Source organism: Macaca nemestrina, chromosome 7, assembly GCF_043159975.1.
Source record: "Macaca nemestrina isolate mMacNem1 chromosome 7, mMacNem.hap1, whole genome shotgun sequence".
Taxonomy (NCBI): Eukaryota; Metazoa; Chordata; class Mammalia; order Primates; family Cercopithecidae; genus Macaca; species Macaca nemestrina.
This window is the reverse complement of record NC_092131.1, coordinates 125,621,921-125,637,448: the sequence shown is the minus strand read 5'-3', so window position 1 is coordinate 125,637,448 and position 15,528 is coordinate 125,621,921. Positions and strand designations below refer to the sequence as shown.

General features: G+C 50.3%; 2 protein-coding genes across 11 annotated transcripts in view; one reads left to right on the top strand and one right to left on the bottom strand.

Annotated features, from left to right (window-relative positions):
* Positions 1 to 15,326, bottom strand: part of LOC105490991 (SIN3 transcription regulator family member A) — an 88,459-nt gene extending 73,133 nt beyond the window's left edge. Inside the window, exon 1 of one of the 3 annotated variants that reach the window (XM_011757041.3) lies at positions 15,116 to 15,326. The gene's annotated coding sequence lies outside the window, so the exon portion shown is untranslated. Of the gene's footprint in view, positions 1 to 10,827; positions 11,160 to 15,115 lie in introns of those variants that run through there. The other 2 variants (XM_011757039.3, XM_011757040.3) reach the window with 2 other exon arrangements.
* LOC105490989 (uncharacterized) lies at positions 10,052 to 15,117 on the top strand. 8 transcript variants are annotated; one of them, XR_011626333.1, is made up of 5 exons: positions 10,058 to 10,186; positions 11,391 to 11,576; positions 12,669 to 12,829; positions 13,695 to 13,804; positions 14,901 to 15,117. XR_011626333.1 is itself a non-coding variant. In XM_071100972.1 (4 exons), exons 1-3 carry the CDS (start codon positions 10,112 to 10,114, stop codon positions 12,825 to 12,827), a joined length of 420 nt encoding a protein of 139 aa, XP_070957073.1. In that variant the 5' UTR covers positions 10,058 to 10,111; the 3' UTR covers positions 12,828 to 12,829; positions 14,901 to 15,117. The 8 variants fall into 8 exon arrangements, 6 of the variants coding, with proteins under 6 accessions (XP_070957070.1, XP_070957073.1, XP_070957074.1 ...); XR_011626332.1 differs by having other exon boundaries at positions 12,669 to 13,804; XM_071100972.1 differs by lacking the exon at positions 13,695 to 13,804.
* Positions 15,327 to 15,528: the final 202 nt, after the last annotated feature.

Here is a 15,528-nt window from a genome sequence, read left to right as displayed (position 1 = left end):
CGCTTGGCTTCCATTTTGCAAATTTTGATTCCAGGTTTCAGGTACAGCTCTAGTAAGGTTCTAGCTTATCACCTCTGGGTCTTTTTTTCCCTTTCTGCCCATGCATCATCAAGTGAAATACTTTGAAAACTCACTTCATAATTTTGTCGGAGAGAACAGTCATCTTCTTTGCTCCATAATCGTAAGCATTCTCATTTTTAGACTAATAAATGACAATCAGAATGAACAATCCAGGCTGGGCGCAGTGGCTCGTACCTCTAATCCCAGCACTCTCAGAGGCTAAGGTGGGTGGATCACGAGGTCAGGAGACAGAGACCATCCTGGCTAAAATAGTGAAACCCCATCTCTACCAAAAATACAAAAAATTAGCCAGGCACGGTGGCATGCACCTGTAGTCCTGGCTACTCGGGAGGCTGAGGCAGGAGAATCACTTGAACCTGGCAGGCAGAGGTTGCAAGTAAGCCAAGATTGAGCCACTGCACTCCAGCCTGGGCAAAAAGAGTGAGACTCTGTCTCAAAAAAAAAAAAAAAAAAAAAATCCAATTTTTTTTTTTTTTCATTTTTACATACTTTTTCATTCTAACCATCTACATACATGTACATAACTTTGGCACATGTCCATTTACAAACTGCATCAACTAAGTTTTTGGTGTACAAATATCCTGAAAGATGAAAGAATACTATCATACATCTTTTTGGCAAAGTGCAGTGGTTTTTGTTTTTTTTTTTCATTTCTTAAAAATAGAATCTCACTATGTTGCCCAGGCTGGTCTCAAACTTCTGAGCTCAAGTGATCCTCCTACCTCAGCCTCCCAAGAAGTTGGGATTGCAGGCATATGCCACTGCACCCAGCCCAGTTCTGATTCTTATAAAAAGAAAATCACATTCTAGCTGGGTGCCTGTAGTTCCAGTTATCTGGGGGTAATGAAGCAGGAGAACAGCTTGAGCTCATGAATTTAAATCCAGCCTGGGCAACATAGTGAGACAGATCCCCTCTTTAAAAAAATAAAAAATAAAAATTAAAAAAATCACCATCGGGCATGGTGGCTCACAACTGTAATCCCAGCACTTTGGGAGGCTAAGGCAAGTAGATCCTGAGGTTGGGAGTTTGAGACCAGCCTGACCAACACGGAGAAACCCCATCTTCTACTAAAAATACCAAAAATTAGCCAGGCATGGTGGTGCATGCCTGTAATCCCAGCCACTCGGGAGGCTAAGGCAGGAGAATCCCTTGAACCCAGGAGGCAGAAGTTGCAGTGAGCCGAGATTGTGCTATGGCACTCCGGCCTAGGCAACAAGAGCAAAACTCCGTCTCAAAAAAAAAAAATAATAATAATCATATCCTAAACTCATCTAGGGTACAGTCACATATGTATATGGGTGGAAACAGGATCCTGCTATGTTGCCCAGCCTGGTTTTGAAGTACTGGGCTCAAGTGATCCTCCTGTCCCAGCCTCCCAAGATGCTGGGAATATAGGTGCATGCCACCATGCCTGGCTGAAGACTCGTATTTTACAACTTGGTTTATATAACTTTACCATCATCCTAACAGTATAGAGTACTACTGTCACACAGCATTCATCTACAAGTTCCTCCGAAATGTCTTCTATGGTCAGTTTTCTTCTCTTTGCCATTATAGGAGGAAAATGAAAAACTATGGATTTTTAAATATGTCCAATGAAACCTTAAAAGTTGAAAAATAGTATAAAAATTACCATGTACTCCTTCCCCTAGATTCTCCAAATGTTAACATCTTACATAATGCTTAAGATGGTATCTCCCAACTTCTTTTATACTTTCTTGAAAGATGCTGTAGGCTGGGCATGATGGCTCATACCTGGAATTCCAGCACTTTGGGAGGCTAAGGTGGGTGGACTGTTTGAGCCCAGGGGTTCAAGACCAGCCTGAACAACATGGCAAAACCTTCTCTCTACAAAAAAAATACAAAAATTAGCCAGGTGTGGTGGCACATGCCTGTAGTCCCAGTTACTTGGGGGGCTGAGGTGAGAAGATTGCTTGAGTCTGGGAGAAGGTTGCAGTGAACTGAGATTGCGTCACCGCACTCCAGCCTGGGTGACAGAGTGAGACCGTGTATCCAAAGAGAAAAAAAAAAGTTGCTTTAAGTTTTAGGAAAAGCAATAAGAAAATTGAAGGGCTGTGGTGCACACCTATAGTCCCAGCTACCTAGGATGCTTAGGTGGGAAGATCACTTGAGCCCAGAAGCTTGAGCTATGATCGTACCACTGCACTTCGGCCTGGGCAACAAAGCGAGGCCCCATCTCTAAAAACGGACGTGTAAAACTAATGATTTATTTCATTACTGCATATCCTTTTAAGCAATTCTGTAATTCTCCCTTTGTCATATTATTTTAGTCCTTTTTAGCATATTTGGGAATTGATGAGTAATGATGAAATAATTCCTAGGATGATGAAATACCAAAATATTTCAATATATAGGAAAAATAAGATCAGTAAAACTCCATAACGTTGTTTAGATGTACAAGTGGTAATAGCTAAAGTGAGTTTATTACTTTGGAAAAAAAATAATTTTCAGGCTGGGCGTGGTGACTCATGCCTGTAATCTGAGCACTTTGGGAGGTCAGGAGTTCAAGGCCAGCCTGGCCAATATGGTGAAACCCCATTTCTACTAAAATTACAAAAATTAGCCAGGTGTGGTGGTACACACCTGTAATCCCAACTATTTGGGAGGCTGAGGCCGGAGAATCGCTTAAACCCAGGAGGCGGAGGTTGCAGTTACCCGAAATTGTGCCACTGCACTCCAGCCTGGGGACAGAGCAAGACTCCATCTAAAAAAAATATTAAAAATAAAAATAAATTTTCTCTTTGCTGTTTTGAAGACCTCCAATAAATAAAAGTCATGAAATATACATCTTTACAAGTAGTCAGTACTGCTTTTTTTAAAAAAAACTCAAAACTATGAGTCCAGACCACGTGGGGTGGCTCAGGCCTGTAATTCCAGCACTTTGGGAGGCCGAGGTGGGCAGACTGCTTGAGCCCAGGAGTTTGAGACCAACCTGGGCAATACAGAGTTCAATGACACTGATGTTACATAGACATTTCTTACTACCATAGGTAGAAAGTGAACAGGAAATTATTTCGTTCAATTCAAAATGTATTAATAATTGTTATCAACGTTAATTTTCTGATTTGATCATTGTATTGTGGTTTTAAAAGATACACTTGGGGAATCTAGGTGAAGATTATAGGGCCCTTATTTGTATTATTTTTGCAACTCTCTTTGAAGTCTGAACTTATTTCCAAACAAAAAGTTTTTTAAAAAATTAAGCATTAGGCCAGGCATGGTGGCTAACACCTGTAATCCCAGCACTTTGGGTGTCTGAGGCAGGTGGACTGCTTGAGTCCCGGAAGACCAGCCTGGGCAATATGGTGAGACCCTGTCTCTGTTTAATATAAGAAATTTAATCTTTCAAAATATCTATAAGGCCAGGTGCAGTGGCTCATGCCTGGAATCCCAGCACTTTGGGAGGCCAAGGCGGGTGGATCGCCTGAAGTCAGGAGTTCAAGACAAGGCTGCCCAGTGTGGTAAAACCCTGTCTCTACTAAAAATACAGAAAATTAGCCAGGCATGGTGGTGGGCACCTGTGATCCCAGCTACTCAGGAGGCTGAGACAGGAGAACTGCTTGAACCTGGGAAGGGGAGATTGCAGTGAGCCGATATCGTGCCACCGTACTCCAGCCTGGGCGACAGAGCGAGACACTGTCTCAAAAAAAATTAAAAAAATGAGCCAGGTGTCGTGGTGGGTGCCTGTAATCCCAGCTATTCGGGAGGCTAAGGCAGAAGAATCACATGAACCTGGGAGGTGGAAGTTGCAGTGATCCAAGATTGCACCACTTCACTCCAGCCTAGGCGAAAAGAGCGAAACTACATCTCAAAAAAAAAGAAAAAAGAAAAAAAAATTTATAAAAGACAGAAAAAGTAAATAAAACAAAAATTTAAGTATTAATAGTAGGGGAGGGTCAGGCTCATAATCCTAGCAGAGGGAAGATTACAGAGAGACACTGTAGGTGGGAGGACTGCTTGAGGCCAGGAGTTCAAGTCCAGCCTGAACAAAATGATGAGAACTTGCTGCTCTCAAAAAAAAAAAAATTAAAAAAATAAAAATAAAATAAAAAATAACAAAGCATTATAAGCAGGGTATGGTGGCACATCCATATAGTCTGATGTTTTGGGGAGGCTTAGGTGCGTAGATCACTTGAGCCCAGGAGTTTAAGTCCAACCTGAACTAACATAACAAGACCTTGTCTCTAAAAGGAAAAAAAAAAAAAATTTTTTTTTTTTAAATTAAAAAGGAGGCCAGAGGCCGGGCATAGTGAGTCACACCTACAATACCAGCACTTGGGGAGACTAAGACGGGCAGATTACTTGAGCCCAGAATTTCGAGACCAGCTCGGGCAACATGGGCAAACTCGTCTCTTTAAAAATTACAAAAATTAGCTGGGCAAGCTAATGTTAGCATGCCCCTATAGTCCCAGTTACTTGGAAGGCTGAGGTCAGAGGCTCACCTGAGCCCAGGAGGTCGAGGATGAACTCAGCCATGATTGTGCCACTGCACTTAAGCCTGGGAGGCTGAGCACCATGGCTCACGCTGATAATCCCAGCACTCTGGCACTTTGGGAGGCCAAGGCGGGCGGAGCCCTTGAGATCAGGAGCTACTAAAAGTACAAAAATTAGGCCGGGCACAGTGGCTCACGCCTGTAACCCAACACTTCGGGAAGCCGAGGTGGGTGGATCACTTGAGGTGAGGAGTTCGAGTCCAACCTGGTCAACATGGTGAAACCCTGTCTCTACTAAAAATACAAAATTTAGTTGGGTGGGGTGGTACAGGCCTGTAATCCCAGCTACCCGGGAGGCAGAGGTTGCGGTGAGCTGAGATTATGCCAAGCCGAGATTACACCACTGCACTCCAGGCTGGGGGACAGGGCAAAACTCCGTCTCAAAAAAAAAAAAAAAAAATAGCCAAGCATAGTGGCACATGCCTGTAATCCCAGCTGCTCAGGAGGCTGAGGCAGGAGAATCACTTGAAGCTGGGTGTGTTTATGTGTGTGTGTGCAATGAGCTGAGATAGTACCACTGCACTCTAACCTGGGCAACACAGTGAGACCTTGTCTCAAAAAAAAGAAAGAGAGAGAGAGAGAACGAGAGAGAGAGCGAGAGAGTGAGAGAGAGAGAGAGAAAGCAAAAGAAAAGCAAAAGAAAAAGAGCATTACAAAGAATAAAACTTAAGATGGCTCTTGAAAGGACAGGTGGATGTGTCACTCACATCTCACACTGCTTTTATCACATTAGCTCTTCTGCTCCCACACAAACACACAAACATGGGCACACAACATCTTTAACCATCTATGTATCCTCTACTATGCTCAACATACTGCTTTGTCTGTCTGTGGTGGAAACCAAATCATTCATTCGTGTATACATCCTCTAATATTTACTGAGCACATACTATGCACCAGGTGTTTTAGGAGTTGGAAATACAACAGTAAACAAAAATTCCTTCCCTCAAGAAGCTTACACTTTAGTGAAAGATGACACAACAGACAAAATATAATATTTAGAATATTAGGCAGTGACAGGTATCAAGAACAAAAGGCAAGGAAGAGTTTTTGAAATTGTAGATAAAAATGGCCAGAGAATACCTACTGAGAAGGTAACTTTTGAGTAAAGGAAGTGAGGGAGCTAGTCATGCAGAAATTAGTGGAGAAAGCCTTCTAGGCAGAGGGGACAGCAAACCCAAAGACCCTCATGTCTTTGTGAGGGCTCACATGTGCTTGACATTTTCCAAAACAGCATGAAGGCTGGGTAGCTGAAGAAAAACGAAAGAAGAACTAGTCAGAAATGTAGTCAGAGAGGTACTAGGATGAGGGTGGCAGGCAGAGGGTACATCAGATTTGTTCTTACAGGTGTTTTTTTCCTTTTTTTTCTTTTTCGAGACAGGGTCTCATTTTGTCATCAAGGCTGGGGTACAGTGGCACAGTCATGGTTCACTGCAGCCTAAAACTCCTGAGCTCAATCCTCCTGCCTCAGCCTCCCAAGTAACTGGGACTACAGGCACATACCAGCATGCCTGGCTAATTTTTAATTTTTTTTATAGAAACAGGGTCTTGTTACAATGCCCAAGCTGGTCTCAAATTCCTGGCCTCAAATGATCCTCCCACTTCAGCTCCCAAAATGCCGGAATTACAGACATATCTTTTCTTTTTTTTTTCTTTTGAGATGGAGTCTCGCTCTGTCGCCCAGGCTGGAGTGCAATGACGTGATCTCGGCTCAGTGCAAGCTCCACCTCCCGGGTTCACGCCATTCTCCTGCCTCAACCTGCTGAGTAGCTGGGACTACAGGCATGTATGCCACCATGCCCAGATAACTTTTTTGTATTTTTTTAGTAGAGACCGTGTTAGCCAGGATGGTCTCGCTCTCCTGACCTCTTGATCCGCCCACCTGGGCCTCCCAAAGTGCTGGGTTTACAGGCATGAACCACCAGGCCCTGGCCCATTACAGACATATCTTAATAAGGACTCAGGTTTAATACTCAGACTGAAATGGAAAGCCACTGGATGGTTTTAAGCAGAGAAGTGACAAGGTATGACAGGTTTCAAAAGAATCACTTGGGTTGCTATGTTGAGAAGAGATTTAAGAGTCGCAGTAACAAAACAAGGAGAATAGAATCCAAGCTAGAGATGCACAGGCGCTGACTAGGGCAATGGAGATGCAGATCCTAAGTGGTCTAATTCTGGATAGTATTTTGAATATAGAGCAAATAAAATTTACTGATGGACCACATATGAAAAAGACAGAGAAGAGTCAACAATGTCTCTTAGTTATCCAAGAGGAGACATCAAGTGGAGACCTTGAGCGGGCCACTAGACCTATTAGTCTACGGTAGAGGGAGAGATCCCCGTTAGAGAGTCATCAGCATTGTTTGGATTTTAGAAAGGCAATATGGTACATATACTGTATCATCTCTCTATCCCAGCTAGGGCTGGGGTAGATCCCCGTAATCAAGCAGTAGCATTTCTGCATCATGCGGGACAGCCCAGGTCAGGTTGTACCCCAAAATTAGTTGTGGAACTAGACTTACCAAAAAACAAAAATTCTTGCATTTCAGAACTGCAAATAAAGGACGTGGACCTGCATATCCTCCAATAGCCCATATATCAGCAAGCCTAGCCCTGGAGAACACCAAGAAGACTCATGAAGGGTCTACTGTCATGCTGAAAAATATGGGTAACATACAAGCACACAGGACAAAAAGGGGGTAAGGAAAACAAAAGCAAAAGGGGCAAATAAGAAATACGTCAGTTAGAAATTGCCACCAATGACCAGGCACAGTGGCTCACGTCTGCAATCCTAGCACTCTGAGAGGCTGAGGCAGGAGGATCTCTTGAGCCCAAGAGTTCGAGACCAGCCTGGGCAACATAGGAGGACTTCATCTCTATAAAAATATTTTAAAAATTAGCCGGGTGTGTGGTGGCACACACCTGTAATCCCAGCTACTTGGGAGGCTAAGGTAGGAGGGTCGCTTAAGTCCAGAAGGTCAACACTGCAGTGAGTTGTGATCATGCCACTGCACTCCAGCCTGATGACAGAGTGAGACTTCGTCTCAAAAAAAAAAAAAAGACATTATGCGAAGAAAAGACATTATGCGGCTGGGTGCAGTAGATCATGCCTGTAATCCCAGTACTTTGGGAGGCCGAGGTGGGCAGATCATGAGGTCAGGAGTTCGAGACCAGCCTGACCAACATGGTAAAACCCTTCTCTACTAAAAATACAAAAATTAGCTGGGAGTGGTGGTGCCCCAGCTTCTTCTTCGTGGAGGCCGAGGCCGGAGAATCGCTTGAACTCGGGCGGCGGAAGTTGCAGTGAGCTGAGATTGCACCACTGCACTCCAGCACTCCAGCACTCCAGCCCAGGTGACAGAGCAAGACTCCGTCTCAAAAAAAAAAAAAAAAGTCTAGTGCCTAACACAGTATCTGTGACACAGTAAGTGCTCAATAAGTATCATCTTTTATTATTCAAGGGGCAAGGAAGGTGTATTTTGAAAAAGCATATACCACGTATTTTTTTTTTAAAGGCCTACAGAAAGTAAAGCTTAACAAACTCTTGGCTGGTGGAATTGCCCAGAAAAGTGAGAAAGCCTTGAAAAGCACTATGCTGAACTACTGAATGCCATGGACATAACCTTTTAATTCCAATTAAAATTCCTGGGTACTAACATCTGCCATGCACAGCTCTCCAGTGTCTTGTCTGCTTACACTGAAGATGTAAAAAGAATTATACTTTGCCAGGAATCTTGTCAAATTACTACACACCTCCTTCCTTAAAAAAGAAAAAAAGTCTTTCTCTGTATGTAAATTATTAAAACCCTCTTAATTACGAAGTGCCAATCTTTCTAAGCTATTTATCTCTGAGCAACATTATAGTATATAAAATAATTATCTGGAGATTATGAAGCATTTATGAAACCGCTCCTAATACAGCAAAACCAAGTTCTTACTTGAATCCTTAAAGACTCTTCTGTGTTCCCCAGTATACAGCATTGCAAATCATGGGAACTACTATATGTAGACCAAATTTTCCTCAGTGGTCAATAGTTCTCCACTATCTGTTTATGGCATCAGGAAAAAAACACCTGGATTTTTTTGTCTCCCCATCAATTCTATTACAGCCATCATTAGCTAAACTAAAATGCTGTTGCTTTTGCAACTTTCTTGGCAGACAAGATAGAACCTACCCTTTTCACATAAACACAGCACAGGGCACCACTCAGGCCCTACTAACCAAAGCACAAATCTAGAATTTCACTTCAGATAATTAACCAGAGGCTCATTTAGACATTACTGCATAAATAAACATTGGTTCCATGTTTATTTTTCTCATGAAAAATGTGAAAAATATTGAAATAATTTCTCTCAATAGGAAAAGATAATGTATCAAGTGAAAGCAAAAACCTCATCTAATGTGGTTCTGCTATAGGTTAGATTTGAAATGTCCTAAGGCAACTCTCCAATGCAGGCTGGAGAGCAACGCTACAGAAGTCACATACAGAAGGCTACCCTGATCCACAACTTCACCCTACTCTGAAATATAAAGGGCAAGAACACTGTACTATGTATACTATAAATAGAAAGTGGTCTAGATGATCGAACATAATTACATAAAACCAGAAAGAAAAGACTTCTCACCTATAGTTACCTAAATAGCAAATTCTTTGGGAAACCAAATTTTTTCTGTTTGTTGAGACGGAATTTCGCTCCTGTCGCCCAGGCTACAGTGCAACGGCCCGATCTCGGCTCACTGCAACCTCGCCTCCCGGGTTCAAGTGATTTCTCCTGCCTCAGCCTCCCCAGTAGCTGGGATTACAGACTCTTGCCACCATGCCCAGCTAATTTTTGTATTTTTAGTAGAAATGGGGTTTCGCCATGTAAGCCTGGCTGGTCTCGAACTCCTGACCTCAAGCGATCGGCCCGCCTCAGCCTTCCAAAGTGCTGGGATTACAGACATGAGCCACCGCACCCGGCCAGGAAACTAAGTTTATATAGTAGAACCATGTGCACAATGAAAGCATTCAAAACTACAAGCGTCAGAGATATCACAATATTTTATTCAAAGTCTGAATTTTTCTTAAAAAAAAAAAAAACCTATTTTATAAACAGACCAGTTTTGAGATTAAAATGTAAATCCCAACTTTCCTGTTATAAATCTCAGCCTTGTAAAGAGGAGGAGCTTCCACTGCCTTTTCAAGGCTAACTTGGTTAAAGTCCTAACGCACCGAAACAGACGCCAAGTCTACTACCCACCACCCATTGGCTCAAAGGAAGCCCCGCCCCATACAGCCACGGTAACTGAACATCGAGGGAACCCCAGAAAGGTTTTCTCTCCGCCACATTTCTAGTCTCTGATGACTCCCTGCCCCTCCCCGACCATCACCACCGCGGAAACAGGGTTCCAGCACCAGCCACACACGCTCCTACAAGAGGACCTTAGGCACTTCGCCCCAATAGATACAACCAGGAGGGTGGTGGGGGTGACCATGCTCCCACTCTCCCAGCTGCACGGTGCCAGACACGCTGCATGGAGCAAACAGAGAAAGCAGCTCCGGCACAGGGCCCTTGTGCCCCAGGCAGAAGGCATGACCGAGCCACAAGAGTAAGTCCTGACACCTCCGCAGCTCTCAGTCGGCGGGAGCCCCTCCCTCCCCACGGAGACATAAGGCGGGGCAGACCTAGGCGGCGAGACTCCCAGCCAGACCCGACAGCGGGCTTTCCCTAGCACCGCCTCATTGCCAAGGAGGCGGAAACCCAGGGCCGGGGTGGGAGGCGGGGGACGGCCAAGGGGAGTGGCATCACGGATCAGTACGGCCCCTCCGGCCAACCGGATCCCGAGAAGGCGGAGAAACTCAGACTTCACGCCCCCTCCCTGCCGCGCCCTGAATCTACACGCGGGAGACCCCCCTACCCGTCCCCGACCCCAGCAGGCAAGAGCGCGGCCGCCAGCCCGAGGCCCCGCCCACCCCAGGAGGAGGAGAGGGGGTGGTCGGCCGCAAACCGCACTCAGCGAGAAGCCGGCCCCGCCCCTTTCTCCACAATCGCACGCGCGCGCCGGCCCCGCCTCTGAGCGGCGGCGCGAGAGCCCGCCCCCCTCCGCGCGCACCGGGACTACGCTCTCCTCCCCCTCCCGCGAGGAGAGCTACCCTGCTCCGCCCCCCACCCCCCTCACACAGCCACACACCTCCCGCCCGTCTGCTCTACGGGAAGCCGAGGAGGTCAGCCCCCCCTAAAAATACACACCCTCGAGTCCGGCGTTACCCGCCACTAGGCTCCTGCCCGGCCCCCGGCCCAGCGTGCTCTCACCGCAAAGCTGCTTCGGCCGCTCGTCACTGCGTGTCCCTCTCGGCGTGAGCCGCGAGCTCAGCAGGGAGGCCCTGAGAACGGCGCGGGGCACAGGCCCGCCGAAGCGGACTGCCAGCTACCTCTCCGCTAACCAAGCGGTCACAGGCCCCGGTGCCCAGACTGGGAAGGAGGGAGGGAGGGAGGGAGGGAAACTCCGAGGGGGGAAGGGGAGGGGGGAAGATGGAGAAACCGTCTCCGCCGCCTCTACCGCCGCGGCCGCTTCTCTGTTACCCGGGAAATCCCGCCCACTCCCCCGACCCCGCCCCGCAGGGGGAAGACTCAGCTTCGTTCCAACACAGGACGCAATACCCGCCCGTCAAAGACTGAGCCAATCACCGAGCCCTGCCTTATGACTTCCCGCCCCTTCCCCCTCGACTGGGAGGGGAGGGGGAGCCGCTCACCTTCTCCACGCCCCTATTGGCGGGGAGCGTCCCTAACTCAACCCCGCCTATTGGAGACAGACTGCTGAAGCCCACCCCCGAGCCACAACGCTATTGGAGGAAGCGGGGAAGCTCTTCCTGTCTCATTGGAGGACACCACATAACCCGCCCCGCAGCGTCTCAGCCACAGGCCTAACAAGTTGGCTCCCGCCTCCGCCGGTCATCGCATTGGAAGGCTACCCCTGGCTCTCCCACCGCCCCAGTAAGGTAAGTAACCGATGTGGGGTAAAATGTCTCTAAGTGAAACAGGCTCCGCCTACTGCACTGCCGGGCCAGGCCCCGCCCCAAGAGTTGGATTGGCTATCTTGGCACTGGTAGGACCCTCCATTGGCCAGGGCGCCCGTCTAGGAAGGAACTTAATTCCGCTCTGCGCGAGGAGGCTGAACCTTAGCAGTCCTTTTGTGGAATGTTTACACTAGAGACTGAAGCTCGGAGTTCCAGGGCCCGAGACAGGAGGGGGAGCGGAGCTCATCAGCGGAGACTCCACATCCTAGGATTTGAAGGAAAGGCAGTCCACCCCGGCGGACTCTCTTACAAAAAAAATGAGAATGCGAACTCATCCTCCCTATCCAGTTATCTTTGCAGTTTACATTCTACACACTGCGTCCTTGTAAACACAAATATCCGGAGCAGCTGGCAACTCCTTTCAGTCAAGTAGAGTACAGAACTAAGGTCTGGAGACCTAGGCAGAGAAATAACCCATAACCCCAAGGGTTGCCAGCGCACTCCCTAGAGCTGAATGTGCAGTCCTAAGAGGGCGGAGATAACCAAAAGAGAGGCGGGCCCTAACAGCCACCGCCCTGGCAAGCCTCCGGAAGGCGGAGCGTGAGGCACAAGGTACTCACGATCTCCCGGGTGGATCTGTAGGCATCCTCAGAACTGAGAAAGAAGAGAAAAGGACCAAAACAGGCCACAGCATAAATTAACCTTTAGAACATGCCACACTCAGAGAAGGGATAAAACTTCCGTAGTTGGGGACATAACGCTGTTCACCTTCTCCTTAGCCAGGAGTGTTAATAGTCCCTGTGCCCTCTCTGTGTAGGTAACAGTGCCTCGAACGCACAGTGAGACAAAATGCTTTCAATTCCTAGTTTGCTTTTATTTATTCACCAAATAGGGCGTGGGCCTGACGCTGACCTTACTTTGGGGGGCGCTCTCTCGGCGCCAGGAGGGGACGGGATTACGTTGTTACCGCTCTCCCGAAGAAGTAGAATCCTCCTCCCGGAGAGCTAAGACCCCAAGGGACAGGCCCAGGGAACCCACTCCTAGGTCCAACTCTGTCCTCCCTCTGCAATCCAGCGGAAACGGCCAGGAACGAGCTCTGGCAGCAGGTGGGCCTCACTCCAACGATGGCTTCGAGCCGCGAAACCACAGCAGGGAATTGCGAACTCCAAGGGTAGCCGACAGGTGGAAGCAGCCTCGCCAGTAGCCAAACCCTGCCCCAGGACAGAGGTCTAAAAGTAAGTCAGACCAACAAAGCGACCCCCGGGCCAAGCTGCTCCCAGGTTAGGAGGAAGCGGCACTCCAGCAGAACTGACCCAAGGCTACTTTTAACTTTGCTCCGCCTTCCACCACTAGACTGAGTAGCACAGGGCATTCCCACCATGGTATCAAGAACTACTCAGAACCCAAGCCAGCATTAGGCTGCCCACGACTTCCCGTGAACACAGGGTACCACCTGCGCTGGATCTCGCCTAAGGGCCCGAGGCCAGGGTACTAGGTTGTCAGAGTCTCGGATACAGCCAACTAAGGACAGCTGCTACCATGCCTAGGGAAGAACAAACACTTCCAGCGTCTGCAGAGTTCTCGAGCTTAAGCTTAGGGAAGTCAAAGGGCGCGGAAATAGCCAAGCGACAGGGTTAGAACTTGAGTACTTGGCCCCGGCCTCGAAGGGCAGATCTCAAACCCTGCAGAACCTACGAAGCTTCGCTCCCGAAATCCACTCCGCACTGTAATCCCCTGGCTTCACCCCGAAGGCTACCAGGTCTCCAGCCTCGGTGGAACCTTTGTGTGGCTTCTCGGCTCTCCCCGCCCCCCTCGCCAAGGGCGCCGAGCCTAGGACTTCCGGGCGGGAGGGCAGTTCGAAGGAGCTAGGCGGGCCTCACACATGTGCGGAGCGCGCTCAAGAGCGAAGGAGGGAGGCGGGGAACAAGGCTGGACTTCCCCCTCCGAGCTCTCTCCGCCGGAGGAGGCCGGGCTACCCGTCCCACCAATCCGAGGCGGGGGCGGGACCTTGCGCCTCGCGTCAGCCGCAAGAACCATCCCTCCTCCCTCCGCGGAAAAAAAAATCCTAGCAACTTAAACTCCAGCCCGGCCTCCCGATAGGCGGAGCTCGGGAGAATGTCATCCAATCCACATCCGAGAAGGGGAAAAAAAGGGAGTCTCGTCCAGCCAGTGGAAGACAAGAGAAGGCGGGGCCTCCGGGCGAGCCTGAGGTGGGTGGGAGAGAGGAAACGGGCCCGCCCCTCAGCTCCCCTCCAGGCGGGTTGCACAAGCCACCAGCGGAGTAGATAGTAAACAGTCTGGGCCGAGGAGTGCAGGCAGGGGCCGCTCGGCGCTCGGTGGACTGGGCCCCTGCGCCTCCTCTCCCGGCGTCGCCCCGCCCGGCCGGGACGGTTCCCGCCGGCGCCCCGCCTACCCGCCCGCCATCCCGGCTGACAGGCGCGCCCCCCGCGCCCCTCCCCGCCCGCTGATGCATTTCCTTTTCCCGATTCCGAGCGTGGAGACTGTTTTCCCAGTTTCCGACCTTCACTGCCCCTTTCAGGCCACCCCCTCGTGGGCGCGCACACGCCCGCGCCCTCGCCCCCGCCCCATCCGCGCCGAGCGGTCCGCAGCGGCATCTCGCAGGAAGGGGGAGCCCGGCGGCGGCACGGCCGGGGGAGGGGAAGAGAGCAGCAGTCGCCGCCGCCGCCTTGGGGTGGGCGGGGAAGCAGGCAGCTCCATGTTTGCAAGGGGATCAGCCGGGACCGCGGGGCGAAGCCGCCGAGTTTCTGGGGGTTTTCCGTACCACCGGTGCGAGCTCGTTGCCGGCTCGTGGCCTGCCGGGTGCCGGCACCAAATGCTGACTCGACCGCCAAGGCCAGGGAGTTTGGAAACCCGGCAGCTCGCGGGGCTAGCGGCGAGGCGCAGGGGATCTTTCCGGTGGCCTCTCCCGCCCCCGGCCGCCCCTCCCGCAAGTCCAGTGTTGCCCCCGCCCCCAGAGTCCATAACAACCGCGGGCCCACAGTGCCCGCGCCTCTCCGGAGCGCGCCCACCGCCCCCTCCAAGTTTGCAGGCAGAAACAAAACCCTCGAGGCGGCTGCCGCCCTTGTCCAGCGTGGGTAGCCAGGAAAGCCGCGGGCCCCGGCTCGCTCGCTAACTCCAGCTCTCGAGCAACTCCGGGCTCCGCGAGCTTAGTGGGCCCCGCCGACCATGCTCGAGCCGCCGCCCCCTGCCGAGCCCGCACGCCGCAGCTCTGGCCCGGTTCTAGTCGGTGTGCGGAATCTCCCTTTTCTTTCTAATATTTTTCTGTTTTAAAAAACGGCACAACAGGAACTGGGGGTCTCCTGCCCGCCCCTTCTCCAGTCCGCCGCCAAAACCTACCGAAACGGACTGCTCGGTGAGATAAACTAGGCAACACGGCCGGCGCAGGGACGACCCCAGGCCGGGCCCACCCCCTCCCCACGGCTCCGGCCCGGCTGGGAAACACACACACTGGCGAGCGGGCGGCGCCAAGAGCTCTCCTTCCTGGCCTGTCCCTCGCCTACCTCGGCCGCGGAACTCCGAGCCTCCCCTCAGCTCGGTCCCAGGGCCCACGGGGCCCACACCACGTCGGGCCGGCCAGACCGAGCGGCCGGCGGACTAACCCCCCAAACGCCTGAGATTGGGGGGACCAAATTAAAAGCAGCTGTTTAACATACCTTCCGAGCCAGGCGAGGAGTCCTGAATGGGGGGAACGCCCCCCACGGGCTATTGGCTCCCCGGCGCTCACGTCAGTCACCCTGGGCCCGCCTCCGCCCTTCGCCCCGCCTCTTCCCCTTCATTGAACGCCCCCTCCTTCCAAAAAATATAAATAAATTAATTGAACTAAACGCGAGTGGGAGACGCATCCGTGGTAGAGGCCCTTATAGCTCCCTTTCCGCCGACTCAAGTTTCTTGAGGTCCTCGGACTGGAGGGAGG

Bases quoted from the DNA above. Each gene is read 5' to 3' on its own strand.
- LOC105490989 (XM_071100969.1), top strand. From the start codon at position 14,062: ATGCATTTCCTTTTCCCGATTCCGAGCGTGGAGACTGTTTTCCCAGTT.